General features: G+C 31.1%; 2 protein-coding genes across 5 annotated transcripts in view; one reads left to right on the forward strand and one right to left on the reverse strand.

The window, feature by feature from the left end:
* Positions 1–5,714, forward strand: part of lqf (epsin homolog lqf) — a 19,871-nt gene extending 14,157 nt beyond the window's left edge. The window contains exons 8-11 of one of the 4 annotated variants that reach the window (XM_088269472.1): positions 1,224–1,358; positions 2,116–2,154; positions 3,242–3,631; positions 4,043–5,173. In XM_088269472.1, the coding sequence (XP_088125598.1) occupies positions 1,224–1,358; positions 2,116–2,154; positions 3,242–3,631; positions 4,043–4,174 (696 nt within the window). In that variant the 3' untranslated portion in view covers positions 4,175–5,173. Of the gene's footprint in view, positions 1–1,223; positions 1,359–2,115; positions 2,155–3,241; positions 3,632–4,042 lie in introns of all 4 variants that reach the window. The other 3 variants (XM_088269473.1, XM_088269474.1, XM_088269475.1) reach the window with 3 other exon arrangements.
* A 4,768-nt stretch (positions 5,715–10,482) lies between these two features.
* On the reverse strand, positions 10,483–11,082 carry LOC148303739 (protein C10). Its single transcript, XM_088269477.1, has one exon. It carries the CDS (start codon positions 10,963–10,965, stop codon positions 10,615–10,617), a length of 351 nt encoding a protein of 116 aa, XP_088125603.1. The 5' UTR covers positions 10,966–11,082; the 3' UTR covers positions 10,483–10,614.
* Positions 11,083–16,078: the final 4,996 nt, after the last annotated feature.

The raw sequence follows: 16,078 nt of genomic DNA on the forward strand, positions 1-16,078 counted from the left end.
AATTGATATAATTAAGTAGTATATGGTAGATTTATAATACAGTGAAACCTCTATCTATTGTTCCTCAAATAATTGTTTTCCCAGATGTGTCGTTTATTTCTTCTACCCCGAATGCATTTCATACAAAAATAGATCGCATTGATCGTTTCTCTATCACCATTGTACCGCATTCATCGTTAGAATTACGCTGCATATTTGATATATTTTGGCTGTTTTTTTTTTACATTCTCCTCAATGTTGTTACATTCGACGACAATATTTTAACGTGTGGGATAGAAACTATCGAAAGCCTATGTGACGCAAGGTTGACGGATACAGCAGGAGAGGTCAATATTGATGAAGAGGAGCTGCTGCCTGTACCTTTATTTCCAGAAGCATGCACACTCTTAGAAAGATTGAAAACTTTCTTCTATGCACAATGCCGAAAAAAAAATATTTGCAAAGATGAAAACATACTGTTGACTTACGGAAATAAAACAGTAAAAAAAACAAATGTTGATCACAGATTATTTAAAATAAAAAATAAACTTTAATATTTTATTTACATCTAAACGTTGTATTCCTCTTAGAATTTGAACCTACCAATGGTTATTCAGATTGGGAGGACGGTATCTTCACTCGATAGCATCTCCTTGTGTATAAACTTCTTAATCCCGCTTTCATTGTTTTCTCGTATTCATAGTTGATTTCAATAGGTCCCTTTAAAAACGATAGATAGAGGTTTCACTGTACATATATAGCAATACATAGTCACGTAGGTAAAACTCATACCCTCTTTATTTTTTATAGCCTATTCAGATCCGAATTTTCATTCCTGTTCGTTGATTCTAACCCGTGCCGACGAGGCCCCAAAGTTTATCGAAATAATTGAAATTCACATCTTCTAGATATGATGGTAGTTGAAAGTGTTACTGTTAATGACTATTATTCATTTTAAAAAATAAAATACTAAATACATATAGTGCAAGTCTTTCAAATATATTATACTAAATCGAGTTGTGTGGTCTTGATGTTAGAGTTGTGGACTCTGATTCAGAGTTTCATGGCTATACTACACTGTGGCAATATTTTTAGAAAAATAATATATAGGTATATGTATTATATTATTAAATCTTGGGTGCATAATATTGACTTCATACTCCTTAAAAAGTACAATTGCAAGTTGTGGCTTACATGTGTGTGTCGTCTCATGGGTATATGTGGTGGTTGTGCGTGTATTGCAGCAACAGTCGGCGGACCCGTGGAGCAGCAGCTCGGGCTCGCCCCCGGTCCCCGCCCCCCCGCCGGCCCTGGCGGACCCCTGGGCTCCCCGCACCACCCCTCTGCCCAAGGATCCGTGGGCCCCACGCGACCAACAGGTGATTACCATGAGTGAACCGCATATCTTCATACTTGAGGATCACTCCACATATGTAATTTTTAAACCCGTTTGGCATTCTTACGATAATGGTAATGGCCAAATTATTAATGTATGTTGATAGCTTTAATTATTTGAAAAAAATAAAATAGATTTGTGAAAAATCTCTGATCCGGTCAGTCTCATAAAAACAACACATTTTCCAACATAAAATTTTGAGTTGAAAATAAAGATTTGTGTTCATGATAATGTGTGGAAAATGGTTTCTCTTACCAGTAAAAATGAATTATATTTGTTCTTGCAGTATTAGTGATGAATGTACACATTTGCACATTTCTCGTGACTTAATTAAGATGGAACCTACACAACCGCAAATAATGTGAGAAATTATCAAAGGAAAAATCCATAGAAATTGTCACAGTGTAGAATAAAATGCTTTCTATATTCTGGTGATTTCTATTTTTTAAAAACATTCTTAGATTTTTCATTTGATTATTTTCGTAAAATTTAAAAAAATAAACGGCCTCTTATGTATATCTTTATAATGATGTATAATTTTTATGCAAAATACGTGCCATGTTTAATTTCTAGTGTATTGAGAATTAAAATATATCCATATATTTGAGTGTAAAAGATCATCAATTATATAATTTTAACACTATTATTATTTGAATTTCCTATGTTGTTAAAAATTGACCATTATATTTTATGTATATTATAGTTTTTTACCCTTTTTTCCGGTTGACATTACATTATAGATATCGGACTTGGACATTCTTGACTACTACTCTCCCGTGGTGAGAATCTGGTTTTACTAACATCACTTCATATCATCCATTTTAATAATAAAAATAACTTACTCATCTATCCACCGGTTTTGGTTTTTGGTGCTTTGTGTGGCTTCTAATATTACACGGAATCATTTTATGTTGGGTTTTTACTACACAGAGAAGTAAGTATGTACAAAAATGTTTGACACACCGTTAATAGTTTTACAAATTATTAAATTCAATTGTTAATTATCCGCTTTATTTATATTATTCTTTATTTCTGTTGACCATCTTAAACTTAAACTTAAATTTTTCCAATGACTAATGTTATTAAATGACACGGTAGTTTGTTTTATTGAAACAAATAAGTGGTTTTGTTCTTTTTCGTTTCTTCAATTTATATGTTTGCACTATGTTGGAAAATATATCATTCCAGCTCATTTTGATAATCTTCTACTAAATTACGGTAGCTTTTCATATGTACTTTGTCTCTTGTGGTTTGAATAATGTGGATTTTAAAGTATTTCATAGTTATCCATTGATATTTCCCACTGATAAAATCTAGTTGTAATAATCAACATGTGGAAATACTGATAATTATGGCATCTATTTCATTTTTATTTTATTACAATGAATATAATGAAAATGAATATCTAAAAACTGAAAAAAGAAGCTCTCAATTTTTCTATTACATATTATAAAAACAAGTGTCAGATTTAGAGTATTTATTTACCAAATTCATCTTTTGATGGCGTTTTTCTAATTTGTGTTGTCGTCAGCATTTCTTGAAAGTAGAGTACTTTGAAATGCATTTGATACATCAGAATGAAGCGGAGTCATAACTTAAAAAAAAAAATCTGTTTTGAAAACTTAATATATGCCGGGTTGTAGTCCCGTAGCTAGTGTCGAGGACTCTTGAGTCAGAGTTTCCCGGTTCAAATCCACTCTACCACAATTTCATACCTAATTCTAATAATGAGCCACTTAGGCTCACAAAAATAGTATGAAATTGAAGTATTTTTGTAAATCATAAAGGCACAAATATTTATATTTAAAAAAAATTAGTTATATTGCCACTTTTAGCTTCAATTAATGAAATTCCGGTTAATTTCAGGCCTCTTCACCCCTTCAAAATATCCTGTCCAGTCCGTCATCCGACCTGGAGTTCGACCTGATCACCAACAGAACTCGCTCGCAGCAGAACGGGTCCAGCAACAACAACCATTCCAACGGGGGCACCCTATCTCCCGACCCGTTTGACCTCTCCATCCTCAACGACACTCTCGGCTCCAACGCCAACTCCAACAACGTCAAGAAGACCCCCCAGAGCTTCCTGGGAGAGAACAGCGCCCTAGTGAACCTGGACAACCTGATAAAGCCGGTCAACGGCAGCACCGAGCCGCTCTTTGGAGCCAGTACTGCGGCTAGCCTCAACATGACCGCCAACCCATTTTCTTCAGAAGTACCGCCGCCGCGACAGAATCTGTTCCAAACGCAAACACAGGTAACCTAAACAAATACCTTTTTATTTTGAATTCCTCTTACACATGTTAAAAACAGTAAAAAAAACTTTTTAGTTTCATCAAAGATAATCAAAAAAAAATTTTTTTTTTCCTTAATTTCATTTCCATAGCCTTCTTCTGGTTTAAAACTTCATTGTTTAAACTTTTGGTCTCTTTAGCTTTAGAATTGATAAGATTTTTACTGTAATCCCTAGCTTTTGTACTAATTGTGTTCAGTCTTTTCATATTATTTTTTTTTTATATAATCTATTATATGGAGAATGATTTTTATTACATAAAAAAAGATTTAAAAAATGTATTAAAAAACACAGCCTAAAAAAATTGAATGAGTATCTATCTACTATTCATAATTGAAAGAAATATGTTGCATTATAAGTGATGTTTGATTTCAGCCTCGTCTCACAATGAATGAGATAAAGCAGCAGCCTCCTTTCGCCATGCACCCCCCCATAGCCGCCCAGCAGCAGGACCCCTGGGCCCCCGTCCCCCCCCACTCCACCACCCCCAACCCCTTCCTGTCATAACCAACCAGTGCCATGTCCCCGCACACCCGTCACGGAGATCAACTTGTCCATACAGTTTAAAATAATTATCTAAAATGGTGTCCGAAACTATTAAAAAGCTGTAGGATTCTTTAACAAAAAGTATTTCCAAAATTGTTTCCGCCGAGCAAATGTATTTTTGTACTCTGATGCTAGATTTAGATAGTTTCGAATTATTGCCTTTATCAAAGAATTTTATAGCAAAGGTGTTTTTATACATACATATTTCACTTATTGATCTATCAACGACATTTAATCACGGTATCAACATCTTTAGAGTCCAAACAAACTGCTAGCTCTGGTCGTGAATCATGTAGTTTTGCTAACATTTATTAGAAGTCAGGTAATCAAAATACCATAAGATTGGAACGAGACATCTCTATAACATGATTTATGATAGGATCAAGCAGTTTATTAGTACTCTAGTATATGTAGTAAGCAAGTTACTGCTGTAAAATTAGATGAATTCGGTTTTCCTAGCAGTATATTTAACACGAAAATATAATACAAAATGAGGTATACAAAAATAAATGGTCTAAAATAAAACATAAATGTATCATTTGTATTCCAGCAGACCATTTAATGAACGCTCTAATTATTATTCTTTAAATGTATATTTTGAAGTATGGTTTTGCTTATAATTTTTATAATATCTATACAATTTAATGAATTGTGTCGAGGTACAGTGCGATATCCATACAGGCTTTATAGATCCAGAATAGACACGTTACGTTTAAATATTTTGAAAAAATATTTTTTTAGTTTGCTGCAAATTATTTTGGAGTGAAATAATTAGGTTAGAAATAAGGTCCGCGATTGCTTGGCATTTGCAATCGAATGCGAGTTGAATTGACGGATATTACAATGAATTTGTATAATTATACCAGGAATGTATTTTTATGTACGGGTAACGCATTATTCCTTGGAAGCCGCATCTTATTGTGAGTTGTCAATAAGCTAGATAAAAGAAAGTCAATTAAATGAAAGTGTGTGACTGACAAATTTCCCGAGTAAAGTTTTGCAGCTTTCAGTTGGTAGGAATAGAGTGATATACTGCGTACATTTCACCAAAGGACCATTTTTATGTTTTGTATGTATTTTACTTAGTTAACCTTATTCTTTATATATTTTACACATTTGCACCACAAAGCCAGAAAGACATTGAGCAAATAATGCATTTATATGTCTTATAACATCGATATATATAAATACGTATATATATGGATTGATATGCTGTTGTTTTTGTAAATTCCATATTAAATTTCGAACTTTGGAGTTTACAATAATATTTTTATTTTTGCGACAATTGTTTCATCTTCTAAGTAGATTTTGAAATAATATGTATTTTTTTAATGCGCTCACCCGGTGATACTAAAGTAGTTATTATAAAAAAAATAATTACTGCATCAATTTTAGCTTAAACCACTTCAATCTCCAATTTTTTCTAAATGTATGTACCAAAAAAAACATGTTTTTTTTTTAATATAAAAACAAAATAAATAATACATAATTGCAAAAATGCCCGTAAAACTGAAAGACAGTCGATTTGGCAGTATCTCACTGATCTATGTAACATAGTAAAAATACCTTCAAGGATGCCCGAATGGTATTTATATAACTAAAGCCTACGCAATATAGTTTGGATTAATTTTGTTTTTTGACCAACATGCGTACGCAATACGGGTTGGCGTTATCCGGTAGGTACTCGCGCGTATTACGTACATTCAATGAGGTACAGCGGTTTATATATGTTTTTTTTTTATATACATATTCGACATTAATTCATTTTATTATTATTTTCCATTAATCTTTGAGTTATTGGAAAAGTTTAATTGATTTTATTGGCAAGGTATACTTTTAGAAAATTGTTTTTACACTTATACTTTCTATAACTGGCAATGGTATTTATGTTTTACTTTGATAAGAATAATACCAAAACCTGATAAATTAAAAAACGAGCTTTAAAAAAAACATAAAAAGCTTTTCAATTTGAAAAAAATCCTAAAATATTTCAAAACATCATCATGTATCAGTTTTTGTAAATGGAAAATGGGTGATATTTTTCTTATTCATAGTCCTGTCAATTTCAAATAAACAGACTTTTTAGGAAACATTGGTAGTTTTATAATTAAAATGTGTTTTACTGATTGCATTGCTGTCTTTATTAAGAAAGTAACTTCTCAATTTAAGACACAAGACTTGCATTTTATGTACCCTTCAAATTTATATTACTTAAGATACTTAAGTAATATATATTTAAGTATCTTTAAAATGACAAATAACGCAGTTTACTATTGTTGTTTTTGAGAAATGAGAGTAAAAATGATAGTTTCTTCATGTTCATATGGAACAATTTTTTATTTTCTCCATTTTGCCAACATTTCACTCTTTGATGAAGCCCCTTTGTTACTGAGGATAGCAGTTGCCGCATGGTGATTTAGATTCTAAATGTCATTTTCAAATAATTATACTTTTGTTCACCGCATTTTAAAATAGATTATTACAATATTGGCTCGAGTACAACGCAATGTTCTTTTTCTTCTTAAAAATTGTGTTTGTTGAAAAATTACGGTTGTATTGTATTCAAATATTCGGCATTTTGTTGGGGCCAATGTGGTATATTTTTAAAGACCTATTGTTTCCTTTGAAGTCGTATTTTGATAACTTGCAGAATGAGCAAGTTTTCAGTAAATTTCAATCATATTTACTTACTGAATGACTGTAAGAATGAATGTTGAGATTTTAGTATTATATTATGAAAGTACGTATGTATATGTTTATTGTGGTGTGTATAGTGCCTTACCGTATTAATACAAGTACAGGAAAGTGACAGAGAACTGACAATGGGAAGGAAGCGGAATGTAAGGAGCGAGGATAGCAATAAGAACTATTTCTAGTGTACAGGTTAGATTGGAGGGTATTCAATAAGTACATATATTTTTTACAAATCGGAAACTAAGACATACTGATTTCTCATAGGTAGGACCTTCTTTCAAATATGTACATCGCTTCAATAAAAAATATCCCTTTTATTTTGTTTTTTACAATATTAAAAATTTCAAAGTCAGATGATAATGAATCTTCATACCTTTACATTTGGTAAATATGTATAATATATAAATAAAATAAAGTTACATTTACTTTAATACTAAAAAGACTAATGCAGTTACATATTTAGACAATAATTCCTGGCAAAATGTCTATACTGCCAGTTAAGTAAAGACTATTTATTTGGTAAATCTACTAAAAATAAATATAAACATGATCTGAAAACAAATTGTACACTTTGCGGTGATTCTTAAAGTGTCCTCAGGCCACTCCAAAGTGTAAGATTTTTCCGAATCATGTGTAAATTTATTTTGGGTGCATTTAATAAAAATATGACTTTTTACATTACTGGCACTTACAATTTTTTGTCGAGAAAGTAGATTTATTAAAAAAAAAACACAAAAATAATTACTATTTATGAAAAAATATTTGAACAAGTAGAGTTGTTGAAATGACAGCGTTCTTATTATTGTTTTTTTTTTAATGCATTTATACAGATTAGAATTCTTCCTTTAATAAATCTTACATATTTTTATAAATTTATTTAAATAGCCTATTATGCATTTATTTATTTTTCTTAGTGCGCAATAATTAAAAATAATAAATGCAAATTGTAAAATGAGCCACTTACTCATTCTTTTTAAAAAGAAGCGCGGTAACATTACTGTTATACATGAAGAGTCCTCGAGAAGACTGCTATTAGGTATGGAGAATAACGTGAATATATTGATGATTGTCAGAATTTGATTGTAATTTTAAAAAAATATTTGGTACAATAAGTTTTTTTTCTATTACTCTTTTATTTTGAAAACGCTTACTATATACACATACACACACATACATTTATATAAAAAAATTGTTTCTGGATGAAATAAATGATAAAATTTTAATTGAATGCATCGCACTGACTAAAATAATGTTCCAAATGATTTGTTGCATGTTTAAACTTTTTTTATTGGATTAAAAAATCTTTAAAATCTATGGTTTAGGTAAAAAGTAATTTACAGTACATACTAAACATTATTTTTAAAATAATAATTATACTATACATACAATCCTAATACAAAAATGTAAGTGGTTGTTTCCTAACATATTTAGACCTCTAAAGCTTGCTCATTTTTATACATTGAATTTGACGTCCATATTATTAAGACTAATGAAAGATAAAATAAAAGGTTTATGAATATTCATTATCAAAAACAAAATTAAGTCATTTTTTAAATATATAAATCATTGTAACTTTTTTCATATATTTTTCTCTTTTAAAAATAAATAAGGTGTATTTTTATAAATCGATCAATCAAATGTTGATAATTTTTCTTTATATTGTATAAATTTACGAATTAGCAATGTGTTATCCGAGCATTAAATTTTATTTATTTTTATCAGATTTTTATACTTATAGTTAATTTATTTATTGAAGTTTTTGTGTAACGGAAGCTTCCGCAGCCCTGTAAATAAAATATCACAAATATCCCTAAACTTACTGTCTTTTACTGTATAAATAAAATAAATTTACACATTCTATATTTGATTACATTTTGGTGTGGCATTCACAATACATGTTATATTTATTTCTTTGTAAGTAATCATTTTTCCTATTGACATTAATTCTTTTAGAGATCCATTGAAATTGTGGTTTTGATAATTATATCAATTGGAGAATATAAAGCATTTTAGTGAATGCATACTACTGAGTGCTTGTAAATATATAGATTGGATCATGAAATTATTATATTATGTAGATTTTCAATTTTGGCTATTTACATAATAAGATTTGATATATATTTGTATGGTATTATAAACTCAATAACAAAACTGGTTTTATTTTTATTCCTTCACATTCCCTCTTTATTATTATCTTCATTCTCAAACCCTTATTCGCACCGTGTTATCTTGATCGATAACACATGAAGGAAAGGTTCAGATACCAGTCCAGGGTAATATTGAATAAATATTAGAGTGAAAACATCACTTATAAGTAGATTTTATTTCTTAAAATATTTATCCCATAAATCATAATGCTCATAATGCGCGCGTAGGTACTTATAAATTTGTGTTTGAAAGAACAAAATATTCTAAACATCGATGACATTCTTTCTTGATTGCTTCACACAAATTGTAAAAATATGATTACGTTGTATGAAAACTAATATTTTCACAAATGAAATGAATTCAAAAGGGGTATAATTTTAACTATCAAATCTATCAATTTGACGAGTGTCCGTAGAGATAGGTATACAGGGACAAGATTTTCAAAAATAAGAAGTTTCTGAAAAAACAAAAACGGTAAAAATATTTGCACTGATCCATTATGAAAAGTCATTAAAAAAATCAGAAAGATTTCGTCCGTTTAGTCAAATTTTACAAATGAAATCAGAAATCCGTCAAATTGATGGTGCCGTAAACCTAGTGTTAAAAATTAGTATTTAGGAATTAGTTTTTTTGTAACTCCCGAGTATTTTATCTATTTGATTTTACTAACTATTTTATCAAAAACATCCTCATTTTTATTATAGTTTCGCAGCTACACTGAAATTATGTAATAAAAAAAGAAATTGAATGACCTCTATTTGTCTTCACATGGAATTAGGTAAAATACATAATATATTGGCTGGTAAAGAATTACAAATCTCAGTTTTGGACAGGCTTTCTATTATGCGTGCAATATCTCACACTTCACACGCTTAAAAGATTGACTCGACCGAATTTTTTCGCAAAAATTTAAACATGTGGGAGGTATGTTGTGTTCCTATATATATTGAGTACGTAACTCGATTTTTGCCGATCAGATTAGGTCAGATATTAATACAAACCGGGTAGGTGTGTGATGTGTGTAGTGATACACTACTATTTTAACCGATAAGGAGTGCATTTAGGGGGATTACTCAACAAAGTTAAACCAGAAATATTAAAAAATATTTATTTGGTACAAAATTATTAAAAAGAAAATATTTATCAAAAGTAAACATGCACAATATATTTCAAAAATATAAAATATTTTCTAAAAATTAATTAAATATTAGTCAAATTAAATAATAAATAACTATGAATAAATACTTGATTATTCCAATCTCATGTAAGTTTCAGTAGTACAGATCTGAATGTGAAGTCAAATAATTTTTTTATAAAGTGTTTCACTTAGGATTTTGGTATTCGCAGATATATCAATGTAAATGAATTTAATAAAATGCAAAATTTTAAATGCAGTGCATGTGGATTTCATTGGTTTACTGGTGTAATGTTTTAGAAAGCTGCACTTTTTATAGTGAAAGTAACAAATGTCATTGACAAAATAAAATGTATACAATGTAAGCATTTTATTACCAGTTCTTATGGGTAAGGTTTGAGTATATTGTGTTGTTGAAATACGCTCACATCGAAGCTTCGAAAGCCGACTTGATGGATACGGGGGGCAAAAAGTGACTTCTTATTTCACTGTGCAATTGCGCAACTTCTGAGTCTATAATCTCCAGTTCTCTCACCACTTGCGTGAAATGCACCATACCATCTCTCCCTGGTGCGAAGCCGTAATTCTTTATGACATCCATTTCAATTTGAACAACCATTGGGAACACTATCTGCATCATTTTTAACATCTCATTTCCAGCAGATTCTTTGGCTTCATTTAGCTTTGTATCATTCTCGGGGCTGGCCAAAGCTTTGATTATTTCGCGGAGAATTTGACACATTTCATCTGGAGTGTAATTTCTTAAAGATGACATCGTATGCCGATTAATTATATGTATTTAGAAAAAATGAAACCGGCTCCGCGGACAGGACCAAGATTTGTTACAAATGTCAGATGTCAAATTTCACCCGACAATATTTCATAGACTATATATTTCAACAAATGTCATAGATCCACAAACTAATCGTCGAATTTCTAACCATAGATTTAATTATCTTTTTATGGCTTTACACCCTACAGCAGTGTCTAGCCAGTGCCTGGCTATGTTTATTTGTGCATTTTATATAATATAAGTATTCCTATAAGTGAAACAATTACTCTGATATTGAGGGAAAAAGTCCAAATAAATTTTGACTCTTGACTTGAACAGAGGTACCCCAATATTTTTGCAGGGAATCAATCTTCACATTTCCATCCATGCCGTAGTGGCTCGGAATTCAGCCAAAAGTTATCTCTTTATTCATGGAGGCAGCCAGAAAATTATTAAAAAACGGGCTATAATGTAAATATTGTTGTACTATGACCACCGATTATATACTATAGTGGCACACTTTCCATCATAGGGGAGAGAGTAAAACATGACTACACAAGTAATGTGCAAAAAAGAGTTTGAAGGTCAGAAATTCAGAGAATGTCTATAAAAAAAAAAACAGCCAAAAATTATCACATATAGAATTTACCAAATTATGGGAGCTGACCACCTGCGTGAAGAATATGAAATAAAAGAAGGAATAAATGTAACTTAGTATAAGCTAAGATATAAAAATAAGAGACCATTATTAAATACTTGAAACTTTTTTATAAATGTCGCATTTGAGCTGTGGCAGTCGGGCCAGCAATATTTTATTTACACACAGTGGTGGGATTCAGCCGGTTCACACCGGTTCTAGTTAACTGTCAAATTTTAGGCCTAAAATTTGCCGGTTCGCTAGAACCGGTGCCTAAAATTTTTTGAGTTTGCCGAACCGGTCCTTAACCCTATGTTGTCACACAATATTCCGAGTGAGATCATGTATCAGAGCACGCTCGGTTTACTTGGTCCGTTCCGTTCCGTTGTAAAAATATTTGAAACTCACAAAGAGAACAAAATTATTTATTAAAAAATTACTAATTCCTGTTGCTGTAAAGCTCATAAGTTAATGCCATAATTTAATCACAGCAAAGCGCCTGCAGGTTATTTTACAAAAACAGCTGTATTTAATTTATTATCATTTTTGCGTGTAGACACTACCACGAAAATTTTTATTTTATTACATGTTGCATTTTACCTTCTGGTATTTTGCGTTATTGCTATGCAAATACTTAATTTACCAACAAAAAAAAATGTTTAATGTTTTGTCTCACAGCAGAATATTTTTATTTAAATAGAGGATGAATAATACATCTTTTAAAGATATCGCTCACTCCTTTCAAGAACGTCATAAATCAAAAATTGTCAATTTTCAGTTGTGCATGCTTTCAGAATGCCCAGAAAATGTACTATATCCCAGCAAAAGAGGCATATTTATAACTTAATATTTACCCGCTATAGGGCAGAAAGTGTTGTTTTTGCATTTGGAAGAAAAGGCATTGTTTAATTACTATTTTAAAAATACTAAATATTTTTCAAATGGAGAATAAATCTTCAGGTTTTACCTAAAAAGATTTGATGCACAGTAAAAAGTTCAAAAAGTGGCTTGATTTTATTTTTAATACATTGTATTATATTTTTAAATTTTAAAAACGTTCTCCTGAAAAATCAAGTTTTTTGATTTATGACGTTCTTGAAATGAGTGAGCGATATATGCCATATAACCCTACAGTTCAGTTTATTTGAATTGTTGATCACACTGAAACCAGAATTTACATTAGTTTCCATACTCATTATTCGTGGCAATATGGCAAAATGTATCCCCAGCAGATAATAATGAATAATTGAGACAATGTAATGGATAGTTTTGTAGTTATTATTATTTATTTAAATATTTTCATTTGCATATTTCTTTAATATCACCCTAGACTGGTTAAAAAAACGTAGGACTGATCGCCATGTCTTTTTACAATTGACAATCAAAATGACACTGGGTCAATATGATAGTGTCCTGCGGCACCATAGAGTGACGAAAAGGGTTTGAAGATTAATTATTATATAAATACTAGTTTCTTGCTGTAAATTAATTAATTTACTATTGTTTGTAAGCTGTCCATGGAACGTACGGTTCATTTTCCCTTTTTTGTTTCATCTTCTTATTCCATTCACATAGTTCGGAACAATTTTTTTTGCAAAATTGTTTGGGTTCATATGGTTTACTTTCACTTTTAGGTTGCTTGGAAGGTTTTAGAGCAGTAGATGCAAGCTTATGTAAACCTAAAAAAATGGCATTATTTAAAACATAATTTATTTTCACTTTAGTGACTTTTTTGTTCTTGTTTCTATATGGAAAAATCCTAAGATGAAGATCAGCAGCAAATTTAAAATTTACAAAACTTGTGTGCGACCCATCATGATGTATGGGATCGAAAGTAGAGCGGACACCGTTGGCACAAAAAATGCGCTTAGAGTGTCAGAAATGAAGACTACGAAGCATAGATATGCCAGATGGCAAGAGTCTACGAGACAGAATAAGGAACGCTAGGATAAGGGAATATGCGAGATCAAAGATGTCGTTAGGTGGGGAAGGCAACGAAGGAGACAATGCGCATTCGAGGAGAATGGAACCATCAGCAGTGTACAGCTAACCCTAAAGTAGACGACTCCCGGGCAGACCACCAAAGAGATCGATCGACATCGCAGGAGGCTAATCCCTCATAAAAACATGCCACAAGGCCTACACCAACAAGAAGAAGACTTTTGTGATGAAATCAGTCTTGATGAGCTAAAATGACCTAAAGTCGTGACTTTATACACATATGCACAATTTTACTATGATATTTTTTAGCTACCTAAACTTTCAAATTCCTTTAATTTTGCTGTCCATGGTCTCTTAGTTTGGTAAGAATTCTTGATTTGTGGCGACTGTATCGATACTTTTTCAATTGTAACATCACGACTTGAGGAAAGCGTAAATGAAGACAAACTGGTTTGGGTTTCAATGAACTTCCAAAAGGCATCAACTTTGACTTTATTGGATGCTTCGACGTCACCTCGATCAGTAAAATCTATCCGTAAGAAGAAATTAGGAAGCAGGTCAGTATCAGAACTAGATGATCCAAAAAATGGGGTTGACTTCGAATTCTCTGAAGACTTCCCCGATTTATTCATTACAAATTTATATTAATGGAATTGAAAACTGAAAAAAGTTGAATTCTTTTGTAGAACTGACTGACATAAACAACTTTTGTTGAAAAATGAGGTACTTATATTTTTTAAAGTAGGTACTGCATCCATTGGAGAATAAAACACATTTTAAAGTAAAGGCAAATGAAATATTTATTTTCATTTCAATAATCATATAATGATATCCGTAAGGTTTTCAAAAGCGGTTTTTAAAAGCAGTTTTCTAATGTTTAACATGATTTGAAAATCTAATTTCACCTAATACATAAAACATTTACGGTTGTAACGTTTCTTAGCGTCAGAATGCAAGTGTTCTATTTCCAAAAAGATATGGGAATATGTTCTTCAAATTTCTATGTATTGTTACTATTTGTTTATACATACTATTTGTTTTGAAAATAGAAAACTTAGCATCTGACATGGCGATTTCTGAGATGAAAATATGATGAAAGCAAGTGCTATCCTGGATAAAATTGGACTTAAGTATATCAGTAAATGCAACACAATATTTCTCAATTTTAAATACATATTAACAAAATGGAGAAATGAAAATATTCCGTTAAGAACAATTAGCCTAGTGATTACCCCCTTCACAATTTACTAATAATATTACAGTTTGAGACATTGCACATGAGAAATACGATTAGTATTTTATACAATTGGAAAACCTTAAAACCACTGATAAAAGTATATATGGTATGTATACCAGAGAAGTTCAGTACATCTACTTAACAGGTTTATATGTATTTACTTACACATGTACATGGCTCACATTCATTCATTGTACTTTATATGTATTGCTTAGTGACAATTTCATTGTTACACACCCATAAAGGTGAAATCAGTTGATTGGAAAGAAAACATATTACGCTATTGTGATTTCGCATAATAAAGGGAAATATGTTATTTTGTTGAATGAATTTTGAATGATGTAGGTGTCTCTACTTAGTTTACTAATATGTAAGTGTTATTTATGTATTTGTACTAGCATTTCATTGTAAGTGGTTCAATATCCAGTTAGGGCTAAAAGAAGAGATGCTCAGATTTATAATAGGGATATTCAGTATATGGGAGGGAGCATCACTAGTCTGGTCACATTTACTTCTTCCCTTCTCCCACTGGTCATTCTATCAATCCCTATTTTATTAGAAATATGTGTACCTTTTATGATTTTCATAAAAAGTGTATAAGGCGTGGTTAGACGAAACAAGCAAACACACATATATCCTTCATTCTACTGTATACAGACATGGGTTCAACTCTGCGTTCCTAAGAAGACAACCTCCGTCCGCTGGTTACGCCGACCACTGCCAGTCTTGTGATTCTGGAGAGAACATTAGCTGACTATGGTGGCTATATCTAGAAAAGTCTTGTTTCTACTTATCCCACACTAGGACTATGGCTGAATCCGTAATATACTAAATATACGGAATATTACGGAGAGTCAGGAGTGGAAAATAGCAAAATTGTTGTCAACGCCCGCAGGCTGTAGTGATTTTTTCATATCACCGAAACACAAATAAACTACCAACATTTTATAAATTGTTCCTAGGTCATTTTTATGAAATTACAAATGAAAAAACCAACAACATCGGAAGAATATACATAGTACATATTATAATATTTCTAACAGTAGTATCCAATATACATTACATACTTATTTGTTCAATAATATTTTATTTATTATAAATATTATTTACTTACAACGTAATAACCTCTCATCTTAGGGGAATTATACATAAAATGTAGTACTTGACAAGTCTAGGGTAAGTAGGATGGAGATAAAAACCGGTCAAAATTCAACTAATTACATACAGAGAACCTCGATACTTGTTGGAGACACTTCTCACCAACATACACACCATACACTGTGTTAACAACGCCTTATGAC

Source organism: Brachycentrus maculatus, unplaced genomic scaffold (assembly GCF_059751285.1).
Source record: "Brachycentrus maculatus isolate JH-2025_06_01 unplaced genomic scaffold, ASM5975128v1 h1tg000353l, whole genome shotgun sequence".
NCBI lineage: Eukaryota > Metazoa > Arthropoda > Insecta > Trichoptera > Brachycentridae > Brachycentrus > Brachycentrus maculatus.

Coding starts and splice junctions, on each gene's coding strand:
- LOC148303739 (XM_088269477.1), bottom strand. CDS start 10,965: ATGTCATCTTTAAGAAATTACACTCCAGATGAAATGTGTCAAATTCTC.